General features: G+C 44.7%; 1 protein-coding gene across 1 annotated transcript in view; it reads left to right on the forward strand.

Annotated features, from left to right (window-relative positions):
* The window catches only part of ACACB (acetyl-CoA carboxylase beta), a 113,566-nt gene that overhangs the window by 25,418 nt on the left and 63,490 nt on the right, over nucleotides 1–24,658 (forward strand). Inside the window, 13 exon segments of the mRNA XM_057745912.1 lie at nucleotides 1,307–1,439; nucleotides 3,660–3,798; nucleotides 11,234–11,343; nucleotides 11,557–11,638; nucleotides 12,774–12,872; nucleotides 13,822–13,931; nucleotides 14,033–14,143; nucleotides 16,904–17,113; nucleotides 17,425–17,595; nucleotides 19,033–19,194; nucleotides 20,663–20,826; nucleotides 23,783–23,933; nucleotides 24,032–24,135. Of these exon segments, the coding sequence (XP_057601895.1) occupies nucleotides 1,307–1,439; nucleotides 3,660–3,798; nucleotides 11,234–11,343; nucleotides 11,557–11,638; nucleotides 12,774–12,872; nucleotides 13,822–13,931; nucleotides 14,033–14,143; nucleotides 16,904–17,113; nucleotides 17,425–17,595; nucleotides 19,033–19,194; nucleotides 20,663–20,826; nucleotides 23,783–23,933; nucleotides 24,032–24,135 (1,746 nt within the window).

The raw sequence follows: 24,658 nt of genomic DNA on the forward strand, positions 1-24,658 counted from the left end.
CAAGAGAGTAAACCAAAGAAGAGCAAGACATGGAGGACAGACAACAGGGATCCGAGAGAACCAAAAAGAGTCTCCAGGGTGACAGTGGCAAACGAACCCTGTGCAGCCGAGATCAAGACAGGCATGTTTGGGACCATTATTGTCAGTGTCCTGCCATTGTACCATCTTTTTAACCAGATGAAACTACTGGAGGATATGCCCCAGCAAAACAAGGGAGTCCATCAAGAAAGAGGGAGCCATGTGGTCCCCCAAATTCAGGATCAAACCCCCAGGAAAGGCAAAGGGAATCCTAAGGATGTCAGTGAAGGAAAGTCCCAGTTGATGGTTGCATAGAGGTTTAGAGAATAGCGTCCAGATGAAAGGAGAGTCAAGGCCTTCAGGAATGATGAGGCCAATGGAAAATAATGGAATCGATCGATTATCTTATTGTGCTAGGATACTGAGGAGTGAGATGAATTTAGCAATAGGTGCAAGGAAAACCAAGTCAATGGAAAAAAAAAATTAATTCCAGGAAAAACAAAACAAAACAGGAACATCTGGTATACCACAGCCCTCACCTGTGAATAATGATCCCAGACTCATAAAACACCGAATACTGAATTTACCAAATTGCAGTATACCTGTATTGAGAGGTTGGGGAAAGGGGAGCAGATGGGATGGGCACTTAAGAGCACTAATTCCACATCTGTCAAGAAAATAAGTTCATAGATGGATGGTGTCTTAAGTGGATGACTCACAGGATAACGGACACATATTGTTCAGAACAATGGAGATGTGTAAATGCCAGAAAGAGTCAAACATGATTTCCTCTGGGGTGGGGTTCTAGAAGGGGGATGGGGCCAGGACCCTCTATTTTGTTGTTATACTTTTTTTGTTTTTAGTTTTTTCAAAAAATTCGACATACATGCACAGAAAAGCACATGAAAGGTACAAACTGTTTAACAAATGTGAAGTATTAGAATGTGTGAACTTCCCTGATCATAAACTTGCACTCCTGCTATAAGCTTTTTTGTATTATTTGAGTTCTTAAATTATGTGCATATAAAGTAAGAATGAATTTAAGATGAAAAATCTGAATGTACAGCTTGGGGCAGGTCAGGGGGTCGCTCCTGCTTCATTTGTGATCTGACCTCTTGAGTCTCCTTGTAAAGTGTTTCAAGGTCCCCAGAGGAGGACTGCAAACCAGCAGGGGTCTGATGGGCTTTGGCTTCTCTGTGGATGTGGATTTCCTAGTTGCAGGGTTTCCATCCCCCTCCCTGCGCGTCCCAGACGTGTTTGCTCACCCGTCTTTCCTGTTCCCTGGCAGGCCCAGCATGTCAGGGCTTCACCTGGCAAGAAGAGGCCGAGAACAGAAGAAGCTGGACCTGCACAGAGACTTTACCGTGGCTTCCCCTGCTGAGTTTGTCACGCGCTTTGGGGGGGATCGGGTCATTGAGAAGGTACAGTTGGGGTCCTGGCGCTTGGGGTGGGGTGGGCTAACCAGCCTCAGGCTGCAGGGAAAGGCCCTTCATGAGCATTTGCAGAGGGCTGGGTGCTGGAGTTCATCTGCTTTTCACCCTTACAACAGCCTAAGTGGCAGGTGCGTGACCCCCATGTCACAGAGGAGGAGACTGGGGCCTCTGAGAAGGGTGGGGAGGCTCCTGCAAAGACCCTTCATGCAGAGGGCTGCTTTCCAGGTTTCTGGGAGGGGAGCCTAAAACCCAGCCCTGGCCTCTCGAGGTGTATAGCTCCTTACAGGAGTGCAGACCCAGGTGCTAGAATGACAGTGACGAAAGGAAACAGCTGAACTCGGTGTTTTGTGAAGCCTTTTCACACCGTTTCCCATTCCATCTGGTTAAGGCCCTGACCACGCGCTGTTTGGTCATTCCTGTTGTAGTCACGGAGAAACTAGGGCTCAGGAATTTGACATTGGTTGTCTCGAGTCATGGAGGTAGGAAGTGCTGGAACCAGGATTTGAACCCAGGTCAGTATGACTGAAAGGCCTTTTTCTTTTCCATTTTATTTGGGAGTGGTGGTAATAATAATACAACAGCAACAACAAGGGCAGCAGCTACCACTTATTGAGTGTCTCCTCTGGGCCAGGCATCCTGTTAACTGCTTTACATTGTTGTATCTCATTTAACCATCCCCACAGCACTGTCAGTGGGTATTATTTTACAGACAAGGAAACTGAGGCCCAGACAGGGGGAGTGGCTTGCCCAGGTCTCACAGCTGGTCAGTGGCGGAACTGAAATTTGAACCCAGAGCCCACACCCTCATCCCAGGGTCCTAAGTACAGCACTGAGCCATAGAGACTCATATAGATTCCCAAACCCGGCTGCTACCGGTCTCCCTGGCTGAAAATTCAACCCTCCCCACCCCCATACCAAGCCTTGCTCGGGTAATAAGGTCGAGGAAACCAGAGCCCAGACAGTCCTCCCTCACTCCCTGGGAGGCATTTTTGAAAGGGGAGAAGGAACGCAGAAACTACTGTGGCCACTCGTGGGATGTGCTGTCTGGGTTTGCATTCCCTTCCATAAAATAGAGGCGATCACATCACAAATCTCCAATGAGACTTGTCCTTCAGGGCCGTCATGGAGCTTAGTTAGCGATGGAAGGGCCTTAAAATTTTGGACTGGGTGTAGAAGTTGGAGCTTTGGACCCATGCACCTAATTTTTTTTTTTTTTTAACAAGAAAACTGGAGTTTGGTTTTATTTCTTAGAGACCAGGAGGTTTACCAGTCTGAGCTCCTCATGTGAAGATGAAGCTCAGAGAGGGAAGGGATCTGCCTAATGCCACACAGCAAGTTCACATCACAATGAGAATTGAAACTAGGACCCCTTCGTTGCTGGGGACAGCAAGTATCACTGCCTTTCCTCCTTCCCAAATCTGGGACCTTTAACTTTCTGGATGCAGAAGCAGCCACCAGGGACAGTTCAGAGCACAGGTCATACTTCGGAGGGCTCACCAGTCCCAGCTCTGCCACTTACTAGCTGTGTGACCTTGGGCAGTGCCTTAACTCCTCTGGGTTTTATGTCTATAACCTCAGATAGTGATAATAATACAACCTCTTTCAAATGGCTGTTGTGAGGTTGAGATAAAATAATGTTGGTGAAATAATTGTTCTGTAGCTTGGTACATACTAAATGCTCAAAAAATGTTATATGATCGTGATGGTGCCGAACAGAGGAATCAAAAATCGTCCATCCATCCATCTGATCATCTACCCCATCATCCATTTGACCATCATCCATGCATCCATCCATCCATGCATCCATCCATCCATCTGATCATCCATCCCATCATCCATTTGATCATCATCCATGCATCCATCCATCCATGCATCCGTCTGATCATCCGTCCCATCATCCATTTGACCATCATCCATCCATCCATCCATCCATCTGATCAGCCATCCCATCATCATCCATCCATCCATCCATCTGATCATCCGTTGGACCATCTGTCCATCCATTCATCCAACCATCCATCCATCGGATCATCCATTCACGCAGCCAGCAGACGTTGAATACCTGCTCTGTGCTGGGCTGAGTGCCTTGGAACTACAAAAAGGCGCCATGGGAGGCTCGCAAAGGTGAGATGAACCCTGGGGTAGCATGCAGCCTCCACCACAGGTGGATGTACATCTCTGGCCCCTTCCTTGTTTTCCCCTGTCCAGGTGCTCATTGCCAACAATGGTATCGCCGCTGTGAAATGCATGCGCTCCATCCGCAGGTGGGCCTATGAGATGTTCCGAAATGAGCGGGCCATCCGGTTTGTAGTCATGGTAACCCCTGAGGACCTCAAAGCCAACGCAGGTATTAATACCTGGGCCCTGACTTTCTCCCCATCTGCTGTGTCCTGTCCTTACCTGCCCTCACCTCCTTCATCCCACCTGGGCCAAGTCCATCCTGGACCCCAAACAGCATTGCAGGGTACCTCTTCTGAGCCCATATTTACTCCCCTTTCTTCTTTATTTAATTAAAACATCTGCTGATCACAAGAGTGACGCATATACCTTATAAAAATGCAAATGGTTAACGTGCAAAGTGGAAATCTCATCTTTGAGAAACATCCATGTTACAGTAGATTGGGGTCTCTTCCTCCAGATGTTTTTTTCTTGCACGTGACTATACTATATTTCAATCATTCCTTCATTTTTCTATTTATTTACCTCTCCATATCTCTTAACACAGATCATTCTATTAATAACAGACAGTTTGCTTTTTTTCCCCCGAACAATCGCCTTTACAGACCCTGCGCACAGCAGCCAAACGGATCTTTTAAAAACACAGCTCAGGTCCCATCAGCCCTGTCCATGTCTAGCACCAGCTACCTCGCCCCCTGAGGCTCCCCAGAGTTCAAGCCCTGGGCTCTGCTCTGCACAGACGTGGCCTCCTTTTTGCTCCCGACAGTGAGGACGTTTCCTTGTTAGCTCCATTTTTCAGATGAGATAATTGAGGCACAAGGATGTCACTCACTTGCCCAGGGTCATGCAACGAGTGTGTGATGCAGGCAGGATTGGAACCATGGGCTGAGTCCACAGCCTTATGCTGTGGGGTCTCCCATCACGCTCAGGCTAAAATTCCAGAACCTCAGCCAGTTAAGGCCCCACATGACTTGGCCCCTGCTGACCTCCTGGACACCCATCTCCTGCCTCTCAGCCTCCCTCCCTGGGTCCCAGTCACACTGACCTCATCAGTTTTGGCCTTGCACTTTCTTGTTGCAGAGGCTTGGAATGTTCTGGACCTTCTGCTGACAGTGCTTTCCGGAAGCTCTTTGCACAGCAGGCTGCCACCCCTCCATGCACGACTTGGGTCTCATGGTCCTTCCTCCTGGGCATCCCTCTCAGAGAGCCCTGGCACTGCCCACAGTCTGTAGTCATTGTGTTTATTTTCTTGTTTATCTTCTCCAACATGATAGTAAAATTCAGCAAGGAGAGGATCAGGGTCCGACTTCTCGCTTTGTAATCTCTGGGACGTCTCCAATTGCTGGCACACCATTTTGGGTAAACATCGGAGGCAGGCCAGCTGGAAGGAAGCATTGCTCTTGAGTTTCTTTCCAAGTCTTCACATCAAGTTCAACATTGTTCCTTTTCAGGGTCTTAGAGAATTTCATAGTGCACATGTACCGACTCCTAACTTTTATTTTTTAATATTTATTTATTTGGGCTGCACCAGGTCTTAGTTGCGACATGCAGGGTCTTTAGTTGTGGCATGCATGTGGGATCTAGTTCCCCAACCAGGGATCGAAATCGAACCCAGGCCCCCTGCATTGGGAGCCCGGAGTCTTACCCACTGGACCACCAGGGAAGTCCCTCCCAATTCCTGATTTTTGATTGAGTCTAGCTTTTCACAGTTCAAAATGCTGCCCGGTGAACACCCTCTTACATCAGTCTTTGGCCTCGTTGATGAGTCTTTTTTTAGAACATATTCCTAGAATTGGGATTTCTGGTTTTAAAGACCATGAATATTTTAAAATCAAAACTTAGTATTGTATTCAGCTTTGAAAAGGAAGGAAATCCTGTCTCACGTTACAACATGGATGAACCTTAAGGACACTATGCTCAGTGAAATAAGCCAGTCAGATACCAGATGTTTCTACTTATATGAGGTTCCTAGAGGAGTCAGATTCATAGAGACAGAAAGTAGAATGGTGGTTGCCAGGGGCTTCGGGGAGGGGATGGGGAGTTGTCATTTCATGGGTATCGAGTTTGAGATGTGTGAGATGAAAAAGTTCTGGAGATCTGTTTCACAACAATGTGAATATACTTGACACTACTGAGCTGTACACTTAAAAAGTGATTAAGATGGTAAACGTTGTTATGCGTTTTTTTTTTTACCATGATTAAAAACAAACATTGTATTGTTTAATGGCAAAACAATATTAAGATAAATCTTAAACAAGAATTTTTAGGGAGTTCCTTCGTGGCCTAGTGGTTGGGATTCCAGGCTTTCACTGCCAAGGCTAGGGTTCAGTCCCTGGTGGGGGAACTGAGATCCTGCAAGCTGTGCGGTGCTGCCAAAAGTTAAAAAAAAAAAAAAAAAAAAATTAAAACCCATCTCTAATCCGACTATCCTGATAGCTTGCTTCCTTCTTTTTTGTTGCCTTCCAAGCCTTGTCCAGATGCACGTTTTCTTTCTTTCTTTCTTTCTTTTTTTTGATGTGGATCATTTTTAAAGTCTTTATTGAATTTGTTACAATATTGTTTATGTTTTGGTTTTTTGGCTGTGAGGCATGTGGGATCTTAGCTCCCCCGACCAGGGATGGAACCTGCACCCCCTGCATTGGAAGGTGAAGTCTTTTTTTTTTTTTTAACTCTTTATTGGAATATAATTGCTTTACACTCTTGTACCAGTTTTTCAGGTACACCAAAGTCAATCAGCTGTGTTTATATACATATCCCCATATTCCCTCCCTCCCGCAACTCCCCCCCACCCTCTAAGGCATCACCCATCACTGAGTTGATCTCCCTTTGTTGTACAGCAACTTCCCACTAGCTATCTATTTTACAGTTGGTAGTATATATATGTCTGTGCTACTCTCTCACTTAGTCCCAGCTTCCCCTTCGCCCCCCACCCCCTCAACCTTGTGTCCTCCAGTCCATTCTCTGCATCTGCATCCTTATTCTTGTCTTGTCACTGGGTTCATCAGTACCATTTTTTTCTTTTTTTTTCTTTTTTTTTTTTTAGATTCCATATATATGAGTTAGCATACGGTATTTGTTTTTCTCTTTCTGGCTTACTTCACTCTGTATGACAGACTCCAGGTCTATCCACCTCATTACATATAGCTCCATTTCATTCCTTTTTATGGCTAAGTAATATTCCATTGTATATATGTGCCACATCTTCTTTATCCATTCATCTGTTGATGGGCATTTAGGTTGCTTCCATGTCCTGGCTATTGTAAATAGTGCTGCAGTGAACATTGTGGTACATGTTTCTTTTTGGATTATGGTTTTCTCTGGGTATATGCCCAGTAGTGGGATTACTGGGTCATATGGTAGTTCCATTTTTAGTTTTTGAAGGAACCTCCAAACTGTTTTCCATAGTGGCTGTAGCAACTTACATTCCCACCAACAGTGCAGGCGAGTTTCCTTTTCTCCACACCCTCTCCAACATTTATTGTTTCTAGATGTTTTGATGATGGCCATTCCGACCAGTGTGAGGTGATACCTTATTGTGGCTTTGACTTGCATTTCTCTTATTATTAGTGATGTTGAGCATCTTTTCATGTGTTTGTTGGCCATCTGTATGTCTTCTTTGGAGAAATGTCTATTTAGGTCTTCTGCCCATTTGTGGATTGGGTTATTTGCTTTTTTGGTATTAAGCTGCATGAGCTGCTTGTATATTTTGGAGATTAATCCTTTGTCTGTTGCTTTGTTGGCAAGTATTTTCTCCCATTCTGAGGGTTGTCTTCTTGTCTTGTTTATGGTTTCTTTCACTGTGCAAAAGCTTTTAAGTTTCATTAGGTCCCATTTATTTATTCTTGATTTTATTTCCATTATTCTAGGAGATGGGTCCAAAAGGATCTTGCTTTGATGTATGTCATAGAGTGTTCTGCCTATGTTTTCCTCTAGGAGATTTACAGTGTCTGGCCTTACATTTAGGTCTTTAATCCATTTTGAATTTATTTTTGGGTGTGATGTTAGGAAGTGTTCTAATTTCAGTCTTTTACATGTTGCTGTCCAACTTTCCCAGCACCACTTATTGAAGAGGCTGTCTTTTTTCCATTGTATATTCTTGCCTCCTTTGTCAAAGATAAGATGCCCATATGTGTTTGGGCTTACCTCTGAGTTTTCTATTCTGTTCCATTGCCCTTCCTTTATATTTTTGTGCCAGTACCATACTGTCTTGATCACTGTGGCCTTGTAGTATAGTTTGAAGTCAGGAAGCCTAATTCCACCAACTCCATCTTTCCTTCCCAAGATTGCTTTGGCTATTCAGGGTCTTTTGCGTTTCCATACAAATCATAAGATTTCTTGTTCTAGTTTTGTGAAAAATGCCATTGGTAATTTGATAGGGATTGTGTTGAATCTGTAGATTGCTTTGGGTAGTACAGTCATTTTCACAATGTTGATTCTTCCAGTCCAAGAACATGGTATGTGCCTCCATCTGTTTGTGTCATCTTTGATTTCTTTCATCAGTGTCTTATAGTTTTCTGCATACAGGTCTTTTGCCTCCTTAGCCAGGTTTATTCCTTGGTATTTTATTCTTTTTGTTGCAATGGTAAATGTGAGAGTTTCCTTAATTTCTCTTTCTGCTCTAAAGGTCAGCTGTTATCCTTATGGGTTTTCCCTTATATGTTATTTGTTGCTTTTCTCTTACTGCTTTTAATATTTTTTCTTTGTGTTTAATTGTCGTTAGTTTGATTAATATGTGCCTTGGCGTATTTCTCCTTGGGTTTATTCTGTATGGGACTCTCTGCTTCTTGAACTTGGTTAATTATTTCCTTTCCCATGTTGGGGAAGTTTTCCACTATAAGCTCTTCAAATATTTTCTCAGATCCTTTCTTTTTTTCTTCTTCTTCTGGAATGCCTATGATTTGAATGTTGGTGCGCTTAATGTTATCACCAAGGTGTCTGAGACTGTCTTCTATTCTTTTTATTCTTTTTTCTTTGTCATGCTCTGTGGCAGTTATTTCCCCCATTCTATCTTCCAACTCACTTATCCGTTCTTCTGCCTCAGTTATTCTGCTGTTTATACCATCTAGAATATTTTTAATTTCAGTTATTTTGTTGTCCATTACTGTTTGTTTGTTCTTTAGTTCTTCTGAGTCCTTATTAACTGTTTCTTGTATTTTCTGTATTTTGTTATTGAGATTGAGATTTTGTATCATTTTTACTATCATTACTCTGAATTCTTTTTCAGGCATTTTTCCTATTTCCTCTTCATTTATTTGGTCTTGTGGGTTTTTTTCCTGCTCCTTTACCTGCATGGTGTTTCTTTGTTTTCTCGTGGTAGTCCAAATTTCAGAGGTTGCTTGTCCCGGCAATAAAGGGGTTTGAAGGAGACTGTCCAAACCCCAGATTAATGGCAGAGTGCTGAGTCAAACAAATACTAAGTCAAGGAAACACATACATGTATAAGACACACAAATACTGACTCCAATAGAACATAAGGCACTAGAAAGACCTGACAGAAGAACCCCAGTATGCTATCAGACATTCAAAGAGAAAACCAACAGAAATTCAAAACCGAAACAGAACAAAACAGAAACAAAAGCAAAAACAAACAAACCAACCAGCAAATAACACCACACACACACAAACACAAATCCAGGGAGATATTGAAAGCTAGGACCAAATACAATAAAGAGTTAGAGTACCACCAGACAGACTGAAGATTCTCAGTATGAAATCAGACAATTATACTAAGATCTAAGCTAAAGACAAAAACCTAATAATAAATACCTAAGCAGTGTGTCGTCTGGAGAATAACACAAGGAGACAGAGCAGACTGATAATATTGCTTAAAAGTATATTAAGATAAAATTAACTAAAAAAGGATAGAGGACATGGGAACAGAAGAGCGTAGTGTGACTGGAAATATGAAAATAAAAAGAAAGAAATAGAAATGTATAAAAGATAGAGATGAAAAGAAGGTAGGAGAGATACAGTCAGCACTACAAAGAACTTAGCTAGAAACAGAAATTTATAAAAAAGGCTAAAAATAAAAATAGAATAAAAATAGCATAAAAATATGTTATAAAACATGTAGATCTCTTAGGACTAAGATTGTCATTAATTAAAAAAAATAGAAAATAAAAACAAACAAACAAACAAAAAACCAAAACTAGAACTGACCCCAGAATGGGCCAGTTCAACAGAATTAATACTAATATTTCTGTTTCCTTGGGGTCTCAGCTGTAGGTATCCTTCTACCCGCCTTGGGCTTTTTGTATTACTCTGTGACCAGCCGAGCTTCCTTTATTGTTTGTCTGTAAGCACAGGTGTGTGGGGAGAGAGAGGGTACAATAGTGGCTCCTTCCTCTGGGAGTGAGTGAGCAGTGCTGCCCTGCCTGGGACACGGCGGCTTGGGCGGCTCGGGCCGAGAGAGCGCCTCCAACCGTGGCTCCTGCCCCCGCTACGACTCCGCCGGGTGCACTGCCTGGGTCATGGTGGTTCAGTCGGCCATGGTGGTGCCTGTTGCAGAGGAACGCTGGTGGCTCAGGTGTAAACAGAATGTCTCAGAGTTGGGCCACTCTCGGCTGCAGGCACTCTAGGGCAGCCCCACCTGGGGGCCTTTGTTATCCCTGAGTGCTTTAGCTAGGTCCACAGGGGTCCTTCCTCTGTCTGTCACAGGCGCCGAGAGAGAGGCTACACCTGCAGCTCCTCCCTGCTGCTTGTGAGTCAGCAGTATCCAGCCACCACTATGGCTGCTCAGCTTTCTGCAGTAGGCACCCTCCGCTGCAGATTTCTTCCCTCCTGTCCTCTCGGTCGTCTCCCCACTGCCAACAATGTTTCTCACCCTGAACCAGTTCTCCGGTTCCCACGCTCCTGCTCCCAGACCCCCTGTTCAGCTGTGAATCAATGTCTCAGTCCGGGCACACTGAGCCATGGTGCAGACCCTCCGTGTGTTTCTCCCTCTTTCCTGTCTGCCACAGCTCAGCCACTTCACCTTCTTTGAACAGTTGTAAATGCCTTCCTACTGACCCAAGGAAATTCCCCATTGGAGAAGGGGTTTCCCTGTCAGATAAGGGATGTTTCCCCGAATTCAGCAATCTCCCCTCTGTTTCAAATCCCCCCACCCTAGGATGTGGGACCTGTCCCTTTCCTTTCTTCTCCTCCTCTTTCTCCTTTTTTTTTTTTTTCCCTCTGTCCTACCCAGTTATGTTGGGATCTTTGCAGTCCTTTCTGGTGTCCGAGGTCGTTTGTTGGTGTTCAGCTGCTTCTCTGTGGGAATTATTGCGTCTTTTGGTGTATTCCTAATGCATCTGTGGAGAGGGATGCATTCCACGTCCTTCTACTTCACTGCCATTTTTTCTCTCCTCCTGGAAGGTGAAGTCTTAACCACCAGACCACCACCACCAGTGAAGTCCCCAGACGCACATGTATTTTCACACAATTAAGGTCATATTCGATTTTCTTTGAACTATCATATCATCTGTCCATTGTTGCCCTAGAATCTTCGTGGCTATCCTTTCAGTGGCCGTATGTGGTTGTGTCCTGCAGATGTCCTGTCCTCGACTTTGGTCTCTCATCCTTTTCTCTTTTCTTTTCTTTTCTTTTTCTCTCCTGGTTAATCCCAGAGTATATCAAGATGGCAGATCAGTACGTCCCCGTCCCAGGAGGGCCCAACAACAACAATTACGCCAACGTGGAGCTGATTGTGGACATTGCCAAGAGGATCCCTGTGCACGTAAGTCAGATGGGGCACCCCAGCCTTCCCACGGCGGTGGTCATGCCCGGAGCTCTGGAGCAACCCAGTTCCGCAAGTTGGAAGGGATGGAGGAGCCAGGTCCTAGGAGACTCTGAAATCCAGGGCTGATGTGACCCAGCGAAGAGTTTTGGGGTGTGATCGGAGGTGGGTTCCTGAAGAAAGACCTTTGTTCATGTCTCTCTGTGTTTGTAGGCGGTGTGGGCTGGCTGGGGCCATGCTTCTGAAAACCCCAAACTTCCGGAGCTCCTGCACAAGCACGAGATTTCTTTCTTAGGTAGAGTGTGCCTCCATCAGATACGTGGGAGTTGGGGGGTTGATGGGATGCTCGGTGGGTCAGATTCTCCCTAATACAGCCCTATAAGGAGGGGGCTGGTTTGATAGTCCCACGTTACACTTTCATGGTCAGGAACAGGGGAGTCCAGGGGTGGGAGGTCACATGGATAGGTCAGCCAGCCCAGGGAAAGAGGAGCCATTACCATGGTTACCATAGCAGAATGATGCTGGGGCAAGCAGAGCCCTCTGCTGGTGTTCCTGTTGGTACTGAGATACCAGCCATGTTCAGATTTCTAACTAGGTTTGGAAACCTTTCTGATAAGGCCACACCTTAGGAATGCTCTCACCCACTGGGACCAGAGCCCCTCATCTCCACTACTTATTAGGTAAAGTGATACTTATTATCTTTGGCATCTGTTTGTTTCAGGATTCAGATTTGTAATTTGTAAACTTTACTCAGTTATACTATCTATCATTCTTGTGTGCGATGGGAATCATTTACCATCTGCAATAAATCCTTGTTGCTGCTACTTACCTCTGGGTCCACACACAGACTTGTGTATAAAGCAGCTTGGTACAAAATCAATACCTGAGATTCACCTGAGGGTCTACCTGGTGATCTGTGCTTGCTGATGTGTTCTTTGTCTGTGGCCTCTGATTGGCTGTCACATGGGTCTCTCATTTTTAATTCTGGAGGTTGATGGTCCAGCCCCAGAGCCAGCCAGCTATAGCTCACAGGCCAAATCTGGCCTGCTGCCTGCTTTTGTAAATAAAGTTTTATTGAAACACGGCCCTGCCCATTCATTTATGTATTGCCTATGGCTCGTTATAGGAAAAGTTTGCTAACCTGTGGTGTAGTGTTTTGAGGCGCTGGCTTGCCTCCTTGGTCTAGCTTTTTGCTAGTGAACTTTGTGTAGGCCACATCGCTTAGGTTGTAAATCGTGTTTACAATCCACATGTATTGAAAGTTGACTGATAAAGTAGCAGACTAATGGATATTTTTCTTCCCCAACTTGATGTTAAATCCTTGAAAGCTGGGACTTGGGGACTTTTCTTTGTGCACCTGATTGGCACCTGGCTTCCAGGGCTTTGTGGCTGACTCTAGTCTGCCTCTCCTCTTTGCCCCGATCCCTCAGGTCCTCCCAGCGAGGCCATGTGGGCGCTAGGAGATAAGATCGCCTCCACCATCGTGGCCCAGACACTGCAGATCCCGACACTGCCCTGGAGCGGAAGCGGTAAGGGGCCCCGAGCTTCGCTTTGAGGGAACTCCTGGGCCCAGTCTTGCTAATGTGAGCAGAGGGGGTGACAGGTGTATGCTTTTTTAATTCTTTCATTGCAGTTTTTTAAAAATTATCAAGAAAGTGGTATATTTCATTATAGACAACTTAGAAGTATAAAAAAAGAAATAGAAATTGTTTATAATCTGATGACCTGGTTTTGATCATTTGTTATATTTTTCCAGCCTTTTTTCTAGGCACCTCCTTTAAAGAACCAGAGCTCTTATATTTAATAGTTTGTGACTTGTTTTTTCTCACTAATCTTTCTATGTCAGTATGTATGCTTTACAACATTTAAAATGCCTGCATAGGATTACATTATACAGATGTACCGTAATTGACTTAAAGAGTCCTCTATAGTTATACATTTAGATTGTTTCCAATGAATTTTTTTCCAATTTTGAAAACATTAAAAACCTTGATAATCCTATGTCCATTTTAACCATTCCTTAAGATCAATTCCTAAAAGTGGAATTTCTAGGATAAATTTAAAAAATAAACAGAGAAAAGATCTCAAAAGTTTCTTAGTTTGATTTTTTTCCTCCAAAGATTGAATTTTAAATTTGGAATGAAAAGTTTGTTTCTTTTTTTGTTTTGTTTTTTTTAAATCTTCACAGGTTTTTGGAAAGTAATGATTCACATGCAAATGACTCCATAGGGTAGAGTTGGAAATTTTGGGTTCAGATTAATATGGCTGTTCTTGGTAGACTCAGGCTGAATTTTCTTCAGCTTGGTTTCCCATTCAGGTTGGATCAGTCCTTAAGGAAATTAAAATCCACTGTGGGAAGCTGAAGGGCTGTGTCTGAATTCTGAGGCCAAGTCTAGAGTGGCTTAGGTGGGAAGAGGCCCTGTGTTTCTGTGTCTGTGCTGTCTTGGGGAAGACTCAGTTTTCTTTGTGACCCTCCAGGTCTGATGGTGGAGTGGGTGGAAGATAGTCTGCAGCAGGGACAAAGGATCAGCATCCCGGAGTACATTTACAACAATGGTTGCGTGAAAGATGTAGATGAGGGCTTGGAGGTAAGCGCACCTGGGGGACCAGGTGCCAGAAACTTCTCATCATCCTGGTAGCTCTGGAAACTGTCTAACCTCTAAAGAGGTCTGTTTGTCCTTTGTCCCAGGCAGCAGAAAAAATTGGTTTTCCCGTGATGATCAAAGCTTCCGAAGGCGTTGGAGGGAAAGGCATCCGGAAGGCGGAAACTGCCGAGGACTTCCCAATGCTTTTCAGACAGGTGAGCTGTTTGTGCCACGTGTTTTTCCATATGTCTTTGGGAATTGTGTTTATTCACTTGGTGGCCACTAGATTCTTTCCACTAACATTGTGTTACAACCAAGAGGACAGTTGTGGGAGCTGGGGTATTGCTGTGTTTGGTTGTATTGCAAAGCAAATGTATACATTGTTACTCGCAGAACAAGGTTTGTGCTAATCTGTACAGTATTTCCTTAGCTGTTTGATTCTGTGAATCAGTGTGTCTATAAAGGATTTCAGGGGTATCTGTCTGTGAGAATATCTGTTACTATATTTGTTTATCGAGAGGTGGGATATTTTGTACATTTTGGCAGTTTCAGTATTTTTAACATTTCTAGACAACTGACTCTTACTGTTGGAACAAATCGTTTGTTTACTTATTTGTAGCTGATTTTCCACTTTTAAAACATTATGCCCCGGGGGTGGGGTGGGGGAAGGGATACATTTGGAGGCTGGGATTAACATATACACACTACTACGTATAAAATAACCAACAGGACCCACTGTACAGCACAGGGAACTATACTCAATATTATGTAATAACCCATAAGGGAAAAGAATCTGAAAAGGAAAAAATATACATACACGTAACGGAATCACTGTGCTGTACACAAACTTACATGTATTGTAAATCAACTATATGTCAATTAAAAAATTTTTTTAAAAGATCCCCTAACTATAGATTAAAAAAAACCAACAACAATCATGCCCATCTTTGGCAATGTTTATAAAAATTCATACTGATAATCTTCCCATTCTTAACCCAACTATTTTAATATTTCTAGGTTTTCTAATAGACTTTGCTCACGTGTATATTTAATTAGTTAATTTTATTTTTTAAATTTTTATTTTTTTGTTAAGTATAGTTGATTTACAATGTTTCAGGTGTACAGAAAAGTGATTCAGGTATACATACATACCTGAATTCTTTCCCATTGTAGGTTATTACCAGATATTCACATGTGTATTTTTAAGAGTTATATTTGGCCTACACGATATCTTGTTCTACATTTAAAAAATTCCAGGACTTCCTAGGTGGCGCAGTGGTAAAGAATCCACCTGACAATGCAGGGGACACGGGTTCGATCCCTGCCCTGGGAAGATGCCACATACTACAGAGCAACTAGGCCCGTGTGCCACAGCTGTTGAGCCTGTGCTCTGGAGCCCGTGAGCCACAACTACTGAGCCCATGTGCTGCAACTATTGAAGCGCACGCGCCTAGGGCCCGTGCTCCACAACGGGAGAGGCCACTACAATGAGAAGCCTGCACCCCACAATGAAGAGTAGCCCCCACTCGCAGCAACTAGAGAAAGCCCATGTGCAGCAACAAAGACCCAACGCAGCCAATAAATAAATAAAATAAATAAATTTATAAAAAAAAAAAAAAAAAATCCAAATTGTGGATCATAAACATTTTTACCCTGTTCCCGTCCTTACAGTTATTTGGATGATTGTCCAGTATTCCCTATGTGGCCATCGTCTTCTTTATCAAACTTTCCTTTTTTGTGAAGTGTTAAGCTTGCTTCCATTTTCGTTATTATGCACAATGCCACTATAGTATAATATGGTATTTAATACTGTAAATAATATTTAGCTTTTTTTTTGCCTTCTTCTGAATTATTTTCTTGGGTAAAGACCATGGGGGAAGAAGAACTTAGTTAAATAGCATGTACGTTACATGCACTGACAAATACATACCAGTAAATTGATTTCTCAAAAGATTTACTGATTATACAGCGGTGGGCCATGTGTGAGTGTTATATAAAGTAGTGGTTTCACTACCACATGTCCCAATCGGGGTGTACTGGTTTGGGGGCATTTTGGGGGGACGAATTTATATTTTAGGGAAAGTCACAACAGCAGTACAGAGTCCCCATCTGCCCTTCACCTCCTTTCCCCTATTGTTAACATCTTTTGTAACAATACCATGCTTGTCACTAAGAGATGAATTTCATTCATCCATTTCTATTAAGTGAACTTCAGACTTAGTTTGGATCACCCCACTTCTCCTCACTAATATCCCCTTTCTGTTTCAGGATCCAGTCCTGGGTCTTACCTTGCATTTAGGGGTTGTACAGATTTTAAAGCTTTTTTCTTTCTTTGTAAAAAACAGGCTTTACTCTTTTAGAGCAGTTTTTCATTCGCAGGAAAATTAAGTGGAAAGGACAGAGTTCCCATATACCCCCTATTCCCTTATCCCATACACAGGCTCTCCAAGCTTGCTTTTTTTAATTACATGAGTGCAATATGAAAATGTTCTCAGTGTCAACATTCAGACAGTTCAGTGACATCTTAAGAATAAAAAAGGAAATGTCCCTTTCACAACTTCACATCCCTTCCTCAACACTCTCCCCCCTTTTCAAATGTAACCCCTGTTAGCCATCGGGTTTCTTTCCAGTACTTTTACTGTAGTGTATACTTTTGCATAGACCTTCATATAATTGTTTTCTTATTTTTCACATAAGCAGGATCATCCCATATGTTATTGCAACTTGCTTTTAAAAAGAATTTGTCTTAGACATTATTCCATGTGAACATTTATTTTTACTTTATCTTCGACATTATGTATTTTCATCATATTTGACTTAAAAACCATGAGAATGTAATGTCTCTGAGAGAGGTACAACTAAAAGATCGGCAAAACCATGGGCATCCCTGCCATCGTTTCGCACTCTCTTTGGAGAACTTCCTGCTCCAGCCCTGCTTCCCCAGGGAAGAGCCAGCTACCCTGCCATCCCCCCAGGTGCAGAGCGAGATACCCGGCTCCCCCATCTTTCTCATGAAGCTGGCCCAGCACGCCCGTCACCTGGAGGTCCAGATCCTCGCCGACCAGTACGGGAACGCCCTGTCCCTGTTTGGGAGAGACTGTTCCATCCAGCGGAGGCATCAGAAGATCATAGAGGAGGCGCCGGCCACCATTGCCATGCCGGCCGTGTTCGAATACATGGAGCAGGTGGGCTCTGGGGAGCTGTGGGGGAGGGGCAGCCACGGGGGTGGGGGGTATCTCAACTCAGAGCCAGCAAGAGCTCTCAACACTCCAAGTTGCCAAAGTGGGGGTGGGTGTCCAGGAAGAGACCGATTGGCAGGGGGATGGCCCATCACAGAGAGGATTCCAGCCTCACGCAGGTTTATTAGAGTGTGATCTCGGAGGTCCCAAGGTAATTTACACACAACAGGTCCTCAGCCTGCCTTTGGTGAGGGATCTAGTACGTTTTCCCCGAGAAAGCCACTGGAAGCCCCTCGCCCACCCCCGTCTCCCTGCAGTGTGCCGTGCGCCTGGCCAAGACCGTGGGCTACATGAGCGCGGGGACCGTTGAATACCTCTACAGCCAGGACGGCAGCTTCCACTTCTTGGAGCTGAATCCCCGCCTGCAGGTGGAACACCCCTGCACGGAAATGATCGCTGATGTCAATCTGCCAGCTGCCCAGCTACAGGCAAGGAAACGGGTTCTGAACCCTGGGGCTGCTGCCCAGACTGGGGTCCCCTGTGCTGCTCAGGCAGCCTGTCTCTTGGTTGGTGTCCCCGGGAGTGACTGTTTTGGTGTGTGGGTACGCGGAGAGCCATGCAGTGGTTTGTCACCTTTGTCTGGCCATGTAGCCCTTGGAGAAACTGGCAAAAGCCGTGGACCTTCTCCCAGGAGAAATCTATTTTATACAATTTCGGGGAATTTGTGGACCTCCCCAGTACCCATTCATAAACCTTTTTCTCGTTGTGGCTTGTCCTTTTAGACATTTCCCCCGCTAATTTCTCCCCCATGGAGTGTTAATAGCACAGATATACTGTCTGTCTGTTTAGATGCTGTAGCTGTAGTTGTGCGGTAGACAGGCACGCCTTATTTTACTGCACTTTGCTTTATTGCAGGGTCTTTTCTTTTAGCACAAATTGAAGGTTTGTGGCAACCCTGTGTTGAGCAAGTATAATGGTGCCATTTTTCCAGCAGCATTTGCTTATTTCGTGTCTGTGTCACATTTTGCTAATTCTTGAAATATTTCAAACCCTCCACTAGCAAAAAGATTAAGACTCTGTGAAGGCTTGGGTGATGATTAGCATTTTTTAGCAATAAAGTATTTTTTAATTAAGGTATGCACATTGTTCTTTTAAACATACTGCTGTTACACACTTAATGGACTACAGTGTAATGTAAATGTAACTTTTATACGCACTGGGAATCCAAAACATTTGTGTGATTCTGTTGCAACATTCACTTTATTGTGGTGGTCAGAATCGAACCCCTAGTATCTCCAAGGTCTGCCTGTACATAGAAAGAGTAAGATTTTTTTCACCCCCAAGAACAAATGTTTGCCCTCTTGAGGGCAATATCACCCCCACTAAGAACATGTCACCCAGAGTTAGGAACTGTTGCATTAATGGAAACTCTTTAATTTTTTTATTAACATCTGCTTCCTTTCTCCTTTCTTTCTTAAAAATTTCTTTTAATTAAATTTTGTTTACATTTAAATCAATTAACTAAATTTAAACTGTTTACATTTAATTTAATTAGAATTTAACTTTAATTTCTTAAAAATTCTCCCAGAATTTTTATTTTGTTTATTTTGTTTATTTCTTTCACCTTGAACATTTTCAGAAAAGCCGCAAGAATAATACAATTAACACCCACATCCTGCACCTCAATCTACCATTTGTTAAAAAGCACATGTGGCCAGATGCTATCAAGTGGTATTTGCTTTCTCTGTATTTGTATGTTTGTACAGTTTTGTTTCTTTTTTTTGGCTCAATCTTTTGAGAGGTTTTTTGTTTGTTTGTTTGTTTTTTGCTGAGCCTCGTGGCTTGTGGGATCTGAGTTCCCCTACCAGGGATTGAACCTGGGCCCTAGGACTGACCCTCTCACGGGATGGGGTTCTTGATTTCAGATCGCCATGGGCGTGCCACTGCACAGGCTGAAGGATATCCGGCTTCTGTACGGAGAGTCCCCCTGGGGGGTGACGACCATTGCTTTTGAAACCCCTTCCAACCCTCCCATCGCCCGAGGCCATGTCATTGCGGCCAGAATCACCAGTGAAAACCCAGATGAGGCAAGTCTGGGGACCCTACGTCTCCACCATCTCCGACTTCCCAGCGTGGGGCAGACCCTGAACCTTAGCCTGGATGAGACACCCAGGCTTCCCAGTTTACAGGCGAGGAAACTGACATGCAGGAAGGGACACATCACGGGTTAGCCACACATGATGTGTGCCAGGCACTGGGCAGATGCCTTCACGCGTCAGTTACATGACATTCCCACCGATGGGCATTGTGACCCCACATTACAGCTCGAGAGCTTGGGGTGACCTGCCTCATGCCTGGGACCTGCTGAGGCCATGCCGAGCCCCGTTGGTGGACGTTAACGGCCGTGTCCATCTTTGGGATGAGCAGCCAGGTTTAGGGCACAGATCTTTGGGTTTCTGGCCCCGTGAACTTTGTGCTGCAATGTACAGTCTGGCTCATTCTAAGGAGTCCCTATGTGGCTTGTTCTTACTTGTGGCTTAAGATACCAACCAGCTGGCATCTGTCACAGTTTACATGCTAATGGTTGGTTGTCACATAATTTCCATAATCTACCATGATCTAGTTGTATAATGACTACATTCAAGAAACTTGGGATAAGAGAGGTTTTTGGGGTTTTTTTAATTTTGTTTTGTTTTTAATCCCCCTTTCCTGTTTAATGAAAGAATTTTAAACTATGGTGACTGTATTAGTTTGGGATCTTTGGCTGCAGGCGAACAACCAATTCTGGTGGTGGACAAGCAAAATGGGAAAATTTCAGAGAGCTGATGGCTTGTTCACAGGTGCCTGGGAGGATGGAGGACCATGTGTGGAAATACCCCAGGCACCTGGAACTTTCCATCTCTCGCCCCCCAGGCATGTCTGCCGGAACAAATGCCTCCATCACAGGCTTCAAGGGTTCTAATCCCAGCAAGAGGATCCAACCCACCGCCCCACCTTTACCACAACTATACTCAGAAGGGATGGGGGTGTTCCCCGCAAAGGGGAGTATGTGTGTGTGAGCATCAGCAAGGCATAACACTGCGTTTCCTCATCTGCTAGAATTTTCATAATCTGGAATTAGAAATCCAATTTCTCTTCTTGTTTTTTTTGGGGGGCCATGCTGCATGGCATGGGGATCTTAGCTCCTTGACCAGGGATTGACCCTGTGCCCCCTGCAGTGGTAGCCTAGAGTCTTAACCGCTGAACCACCAGGAAAATCCCACCAACTCTTTTATTTAAACTTTTTACTGTCAACAATGGCAACCGTTTAAAATCAGTGTGTACCTTTACTCAGCTCCATCAATGATCACCGGTCCCAACGTGGTTATTTTTTGACTTTTTTTAAGTAAAAATGACACACGCCTGTACCCCTAATGAGAAGTATCCATGTTTTATTGATCATGCGAAGCTCTTAGATATGGGAGGGGCTCTTGGGTTTTCCTAGGATTTAATTCTGATGACAATGGATCTGGAGTAACGATTTCTTCCGTTTTGCTTTTCCTATGTGGGCTCCAGGGGTTTAAGCCGAGCTCCGGAACGGTCCAGGAATTGAATTTCCGCAGCAACAAGAACGTGTGGGGTTATTTCAGCGTGGCCGCTGCTGGTGGCTTACACGAGTTTGCGGACTCCCAGTTTGGGCACTGCTTCTCCTGGGGAGAGAACCGGGAAGAGGCCATTTCGTCAGTATCTCCCTCCCTCCCTTTCTTCTCTCCCTCCCTCCCTCCCTTCCTTCCCTCCCTCCCTCCCTCCCTTCCCTCCCCTTGAGAAACTGAAAGTTAGCCTGCTGCTTCAGGTGCAGTAGCATTTTAGGAGATGAAGAGCAGACCCTATTTTAAATACCCTATGCTGAAGTCCGAGAACACAGTCTGTCCTCTTCCCATGTTTGAGATCCATGACGTACATGAAATCAGTTCACCAAGGGCATTGGTCTTGAACTTATCACAGGTCAGACTTGAAGGAGATCCAAAGAATGTTCAAGGTGGTTCCACAAGTTTAAAAGGTGCTGAGAATTATAGCTTTTTTAAAAAAGGTGGTGCTGGTTGGGGTAGGGGTGGGAGCTCTTTTAAATTTAAATCTCATAAGTGATTCCTAGAGAAACCCACAGTGACAAAGAAGCTTCAAATTCCAAAGCACCCACATCTTTTTTTTTTTAATGAAATATAGTTGATTTACCATGTTGTGTTAATTACTGCTGTACCGCAAAGTGATTCAGTTATACATATATATACGTTCTTTTTTTTAATGTTCTTTTTTTGTTGTTGGTTTGGTTTGGCTTTGTTTTTTAATTTTTGTTGGAGTATAGTTGATTTACAATGTTGTGTTAGTTTCAGGTGTACAGCAAAGTGATTCAGTTATACAGGTACAGATATGCACTCTTTTTGGATTCTTTTCCTGTATAGGCCATTACAGAGTGTTGAGTAGAGTTCCCTGTGCTATACATTAGGTCCTTATTAGTTACCTATTTTATATATAGTAGTGTGTATATGTCAATCCCAATCTCCCAATTTATTCCCCCCCAATGCTCTTTTCTATTATGGTTTCTCATAGGATATTGAATATAGTGCCCCATGCTATACAGTAGGACCTTGTTGTTTATCCATTCCACACATAAAAGCTTACATCTGCTAACTCCAACCTCCCGCTCCATCCCTCCCCCAACCCCCTCCCCCTTGGCAACCACCAGTCTGTTCTCTATGTTGGTGATTCTGTTTCTATTTCATAGATAGGTTCATTTGTGTCCTATTTTAGATTCCACATATAAGTGATACCGCATGGTATTTGCCTTTCTCTTTCTTACTTCACTTAGTACAATAATCTCTAGTTTCCACGTTGCTGCAAATGGCATTATTTCGTTCTTTCTTATGGCTGAGTAGTATTCCATTGTATATAAGTACCACACCTTTATCCATTCATCCGTCAGTGGACATTTAGGTTGCTTCCATGTCTTGGCTGTTGTGAATAGTGCTGCTATGAACATAGTGGTGCATGTATCTTTTTAAATTAGAGTTTTTTCCAGATATATGCCCAGGAGTGGGATTGCTGGATCATATGGTAATTTTATTTTTAGTTTTCTAAGGAATCTCCATACAGTTTTCCACAGTGGCTGCACCAACTTACATTTCCACTAACAGTGTGGGAGGGTTCCCTTTTCTCCACACCCTCTCCAGCATTTGTAACTTGTAGACTTTTAAAAAATGGACATCCTGACTGGTGTGAGGTGATACCTCATTGTAGTTTTGATTTGCATTTTCCTAATAATTAGGAATCAAAACACCCACATCTAAACGTTTCTCCTGCCTGGACCTGGGAACAAAAAGGTAAACACCAGTTCAGTTTGTAAAACTAAACATTCTTGTGGGGGTGTCTTTTAGAGTGAAAAATCCTGAAGACATTTCATTTAAAAAGCATTAAAGTATATCTGGCCTGGGGCATTTAGCTATGAATTAAATGGAATTTGGTGGTTTTGAGGAACAAACATTCTTTGCCAGCTTTGAATAATTCGTCTTAGTGAAAGATCGAGATGCTTGGAGCAAATAAGGATTAAGAGAAGGTGGGACAGTGGTCAGCCAGCCTGGCCGTCTCTGAGTGAAGTGACCTGTGGCTTGTCCCACCCTGTGAATGGCCAGCAGTCACTTCAGCAGAATAGCGAGGAGAAATTCCAGCTCTTGTTGCCGTCAGTGTCCAGGAGGGGGATCAACTGTCCCAGTTTTCCCTGGATGTGGGATTTCTCGGTACTGAAACTGGGAAAGCCCTGAGCCAGCCGGGACAAGTCGGTCACCTTTGAGTCCAGCGGCTCACCCCGTGGGTGCAAGTTCGGGTCCCACACCTGACTTGCAGTAGCCTGTTGGACACCCTCATTTAACCTCAGTGCATCTTCATCTTCTCACCCTCCCACTGGGGTCTCACAGCCCTGTCGCTGCACCTGCTGACAGCACGCAGGAGCATCCTAACAGATGTGAAGGCTCTCCTCTCCCAGGAAGTTCTCTTATGCCCCCTCTTCCTCCAGTGCATTTCCCCTAAAACATTTCCCCTAAAACATTCTCCCTGTGATTTCATAGAGATTGGTGGTTTCTGCCCTTTGGACTGGACACCCTGTTTGAGGGGAGGCAGCCCCTCTGGGAAACGGGAGGTGGCTTCAGCCAAGCACGTGTGGGCTGGTGACTACCATGCCCCGGGGGGGTTACCAGTGTTAGCCATCTGCCCATGCACCCCAGGCACACCGGACAGCTCAGTGGACAGCTAGAGAGCGGCTCCTACTTGGGACACTAGGGGATTTTGCTCGGTCCAGCGACTGGCGTGGTTAATAACAGTTATAATCACTGTAATTAATCATCTCCTAGCAGCTAACGTTTATTGATCAGTGACCATGTGCTTCATACAGATTGCCTCATTTTAATCCCCAAGCACCTGTGTGAAGGCAGGGTTATTCCCCCATTGTCCAGATGAGGAAGCTGAGGCCCAGGCAGTTAAGTCACTGGCCCAAGATTTGCTTGACCAGTCAGTGCTGGAGCTGAGTTGCCCCAGGCCGTCCGATTCAGAGCCCTCCCTTAACTTCTGTGCTCACTGGGAACCACGCCGGAACTCTGATGTCACGTGTGTTAACTGGGGAAACAATCTGTGTGCTTTCCCCTCAAGGAACTTGGTGGTGGCTTTGAAGGAACTGTCCATCCGGGGCGACTTCAGGACCACCGTGGAATATCTCACCAACCTCCTGGAGACCGAGAGCTTCCAGAACAACGACATTGACACCAGCTGGTTGGATCATCTCATTGCCGAGAAAGTGCAGGTGGGGAGCTGCACACATCTGCCCTGGGGGTCCTGGAGCCCCCCCAGCTCCCTGTGGCCTTGGTCACTGTGGATCCTGACGCACAGGGTTTCTTCCAGGCTGAGAAACCGGATATCATGCTGGGGGTGGTGTGCGGAGCCTTGAACGTGGCCGACTCGATGTTCAGAACCTGCATGACGGATTTCCTACACTCGCTGGAAAGGTGGGGCCCTGGGTACTTCCTTTCCCCTCTTGGGATACGTGTTGGTGACAAGTAAGGCAGAAACATGCTTTATTTGGGTGTAAATCAGTTACCAAGCAATTAGCGAACCTCTCCTAAGTGCTTGCTTCTGTGGAATTCCTTGAATAAACCTGGGCTGCCCTAGAAGAGGCTGGGGTGGGGGTGGGGGGATGGAACGGAGCGGGGCAGGCGTTCTCAAGGCCAAGGCTGCCATCACCCTACAGACCGCAGCGTGCTTATTCATGCTGACTTGCGTAAGGTACGCCCTAACACTCGGGAGTTCAGAGAGGAGGAGGTGGGTTTGGGAAGCAAAGCGGGTTATAGGTCACCTCTGCAAATGGTTCTTTCCCAGACCCTCACCTGAATCAGGTGACCCGTGCAACAGACCCCGTGGAAGTGGCCAGGAGTTCCCTCCTAGGATGGGCCAGGGTTTCCCAACCTCAGCACCGCTGACATTTTGGGCTGGGTCATCTTATGGGCTGCGGGCTGTCCTGTGCAGGGTGGG

This window comes from Hippopotamus amphibius, chromosome 8 (assembly GCF_030028045.1).
Source record: "Hippopotamus amphibius kiboko isolate mHipAmp2 chromosome 8, mHipAmp2.hap2, whole genome shotgun sequence".
Lineage (NCBI taxonomy): Eukaryota > Metazoa > Chordata > Mammalia > Artiodactyla > Hippopotamidae > Hippopotamus > Hippopotamus amphibius.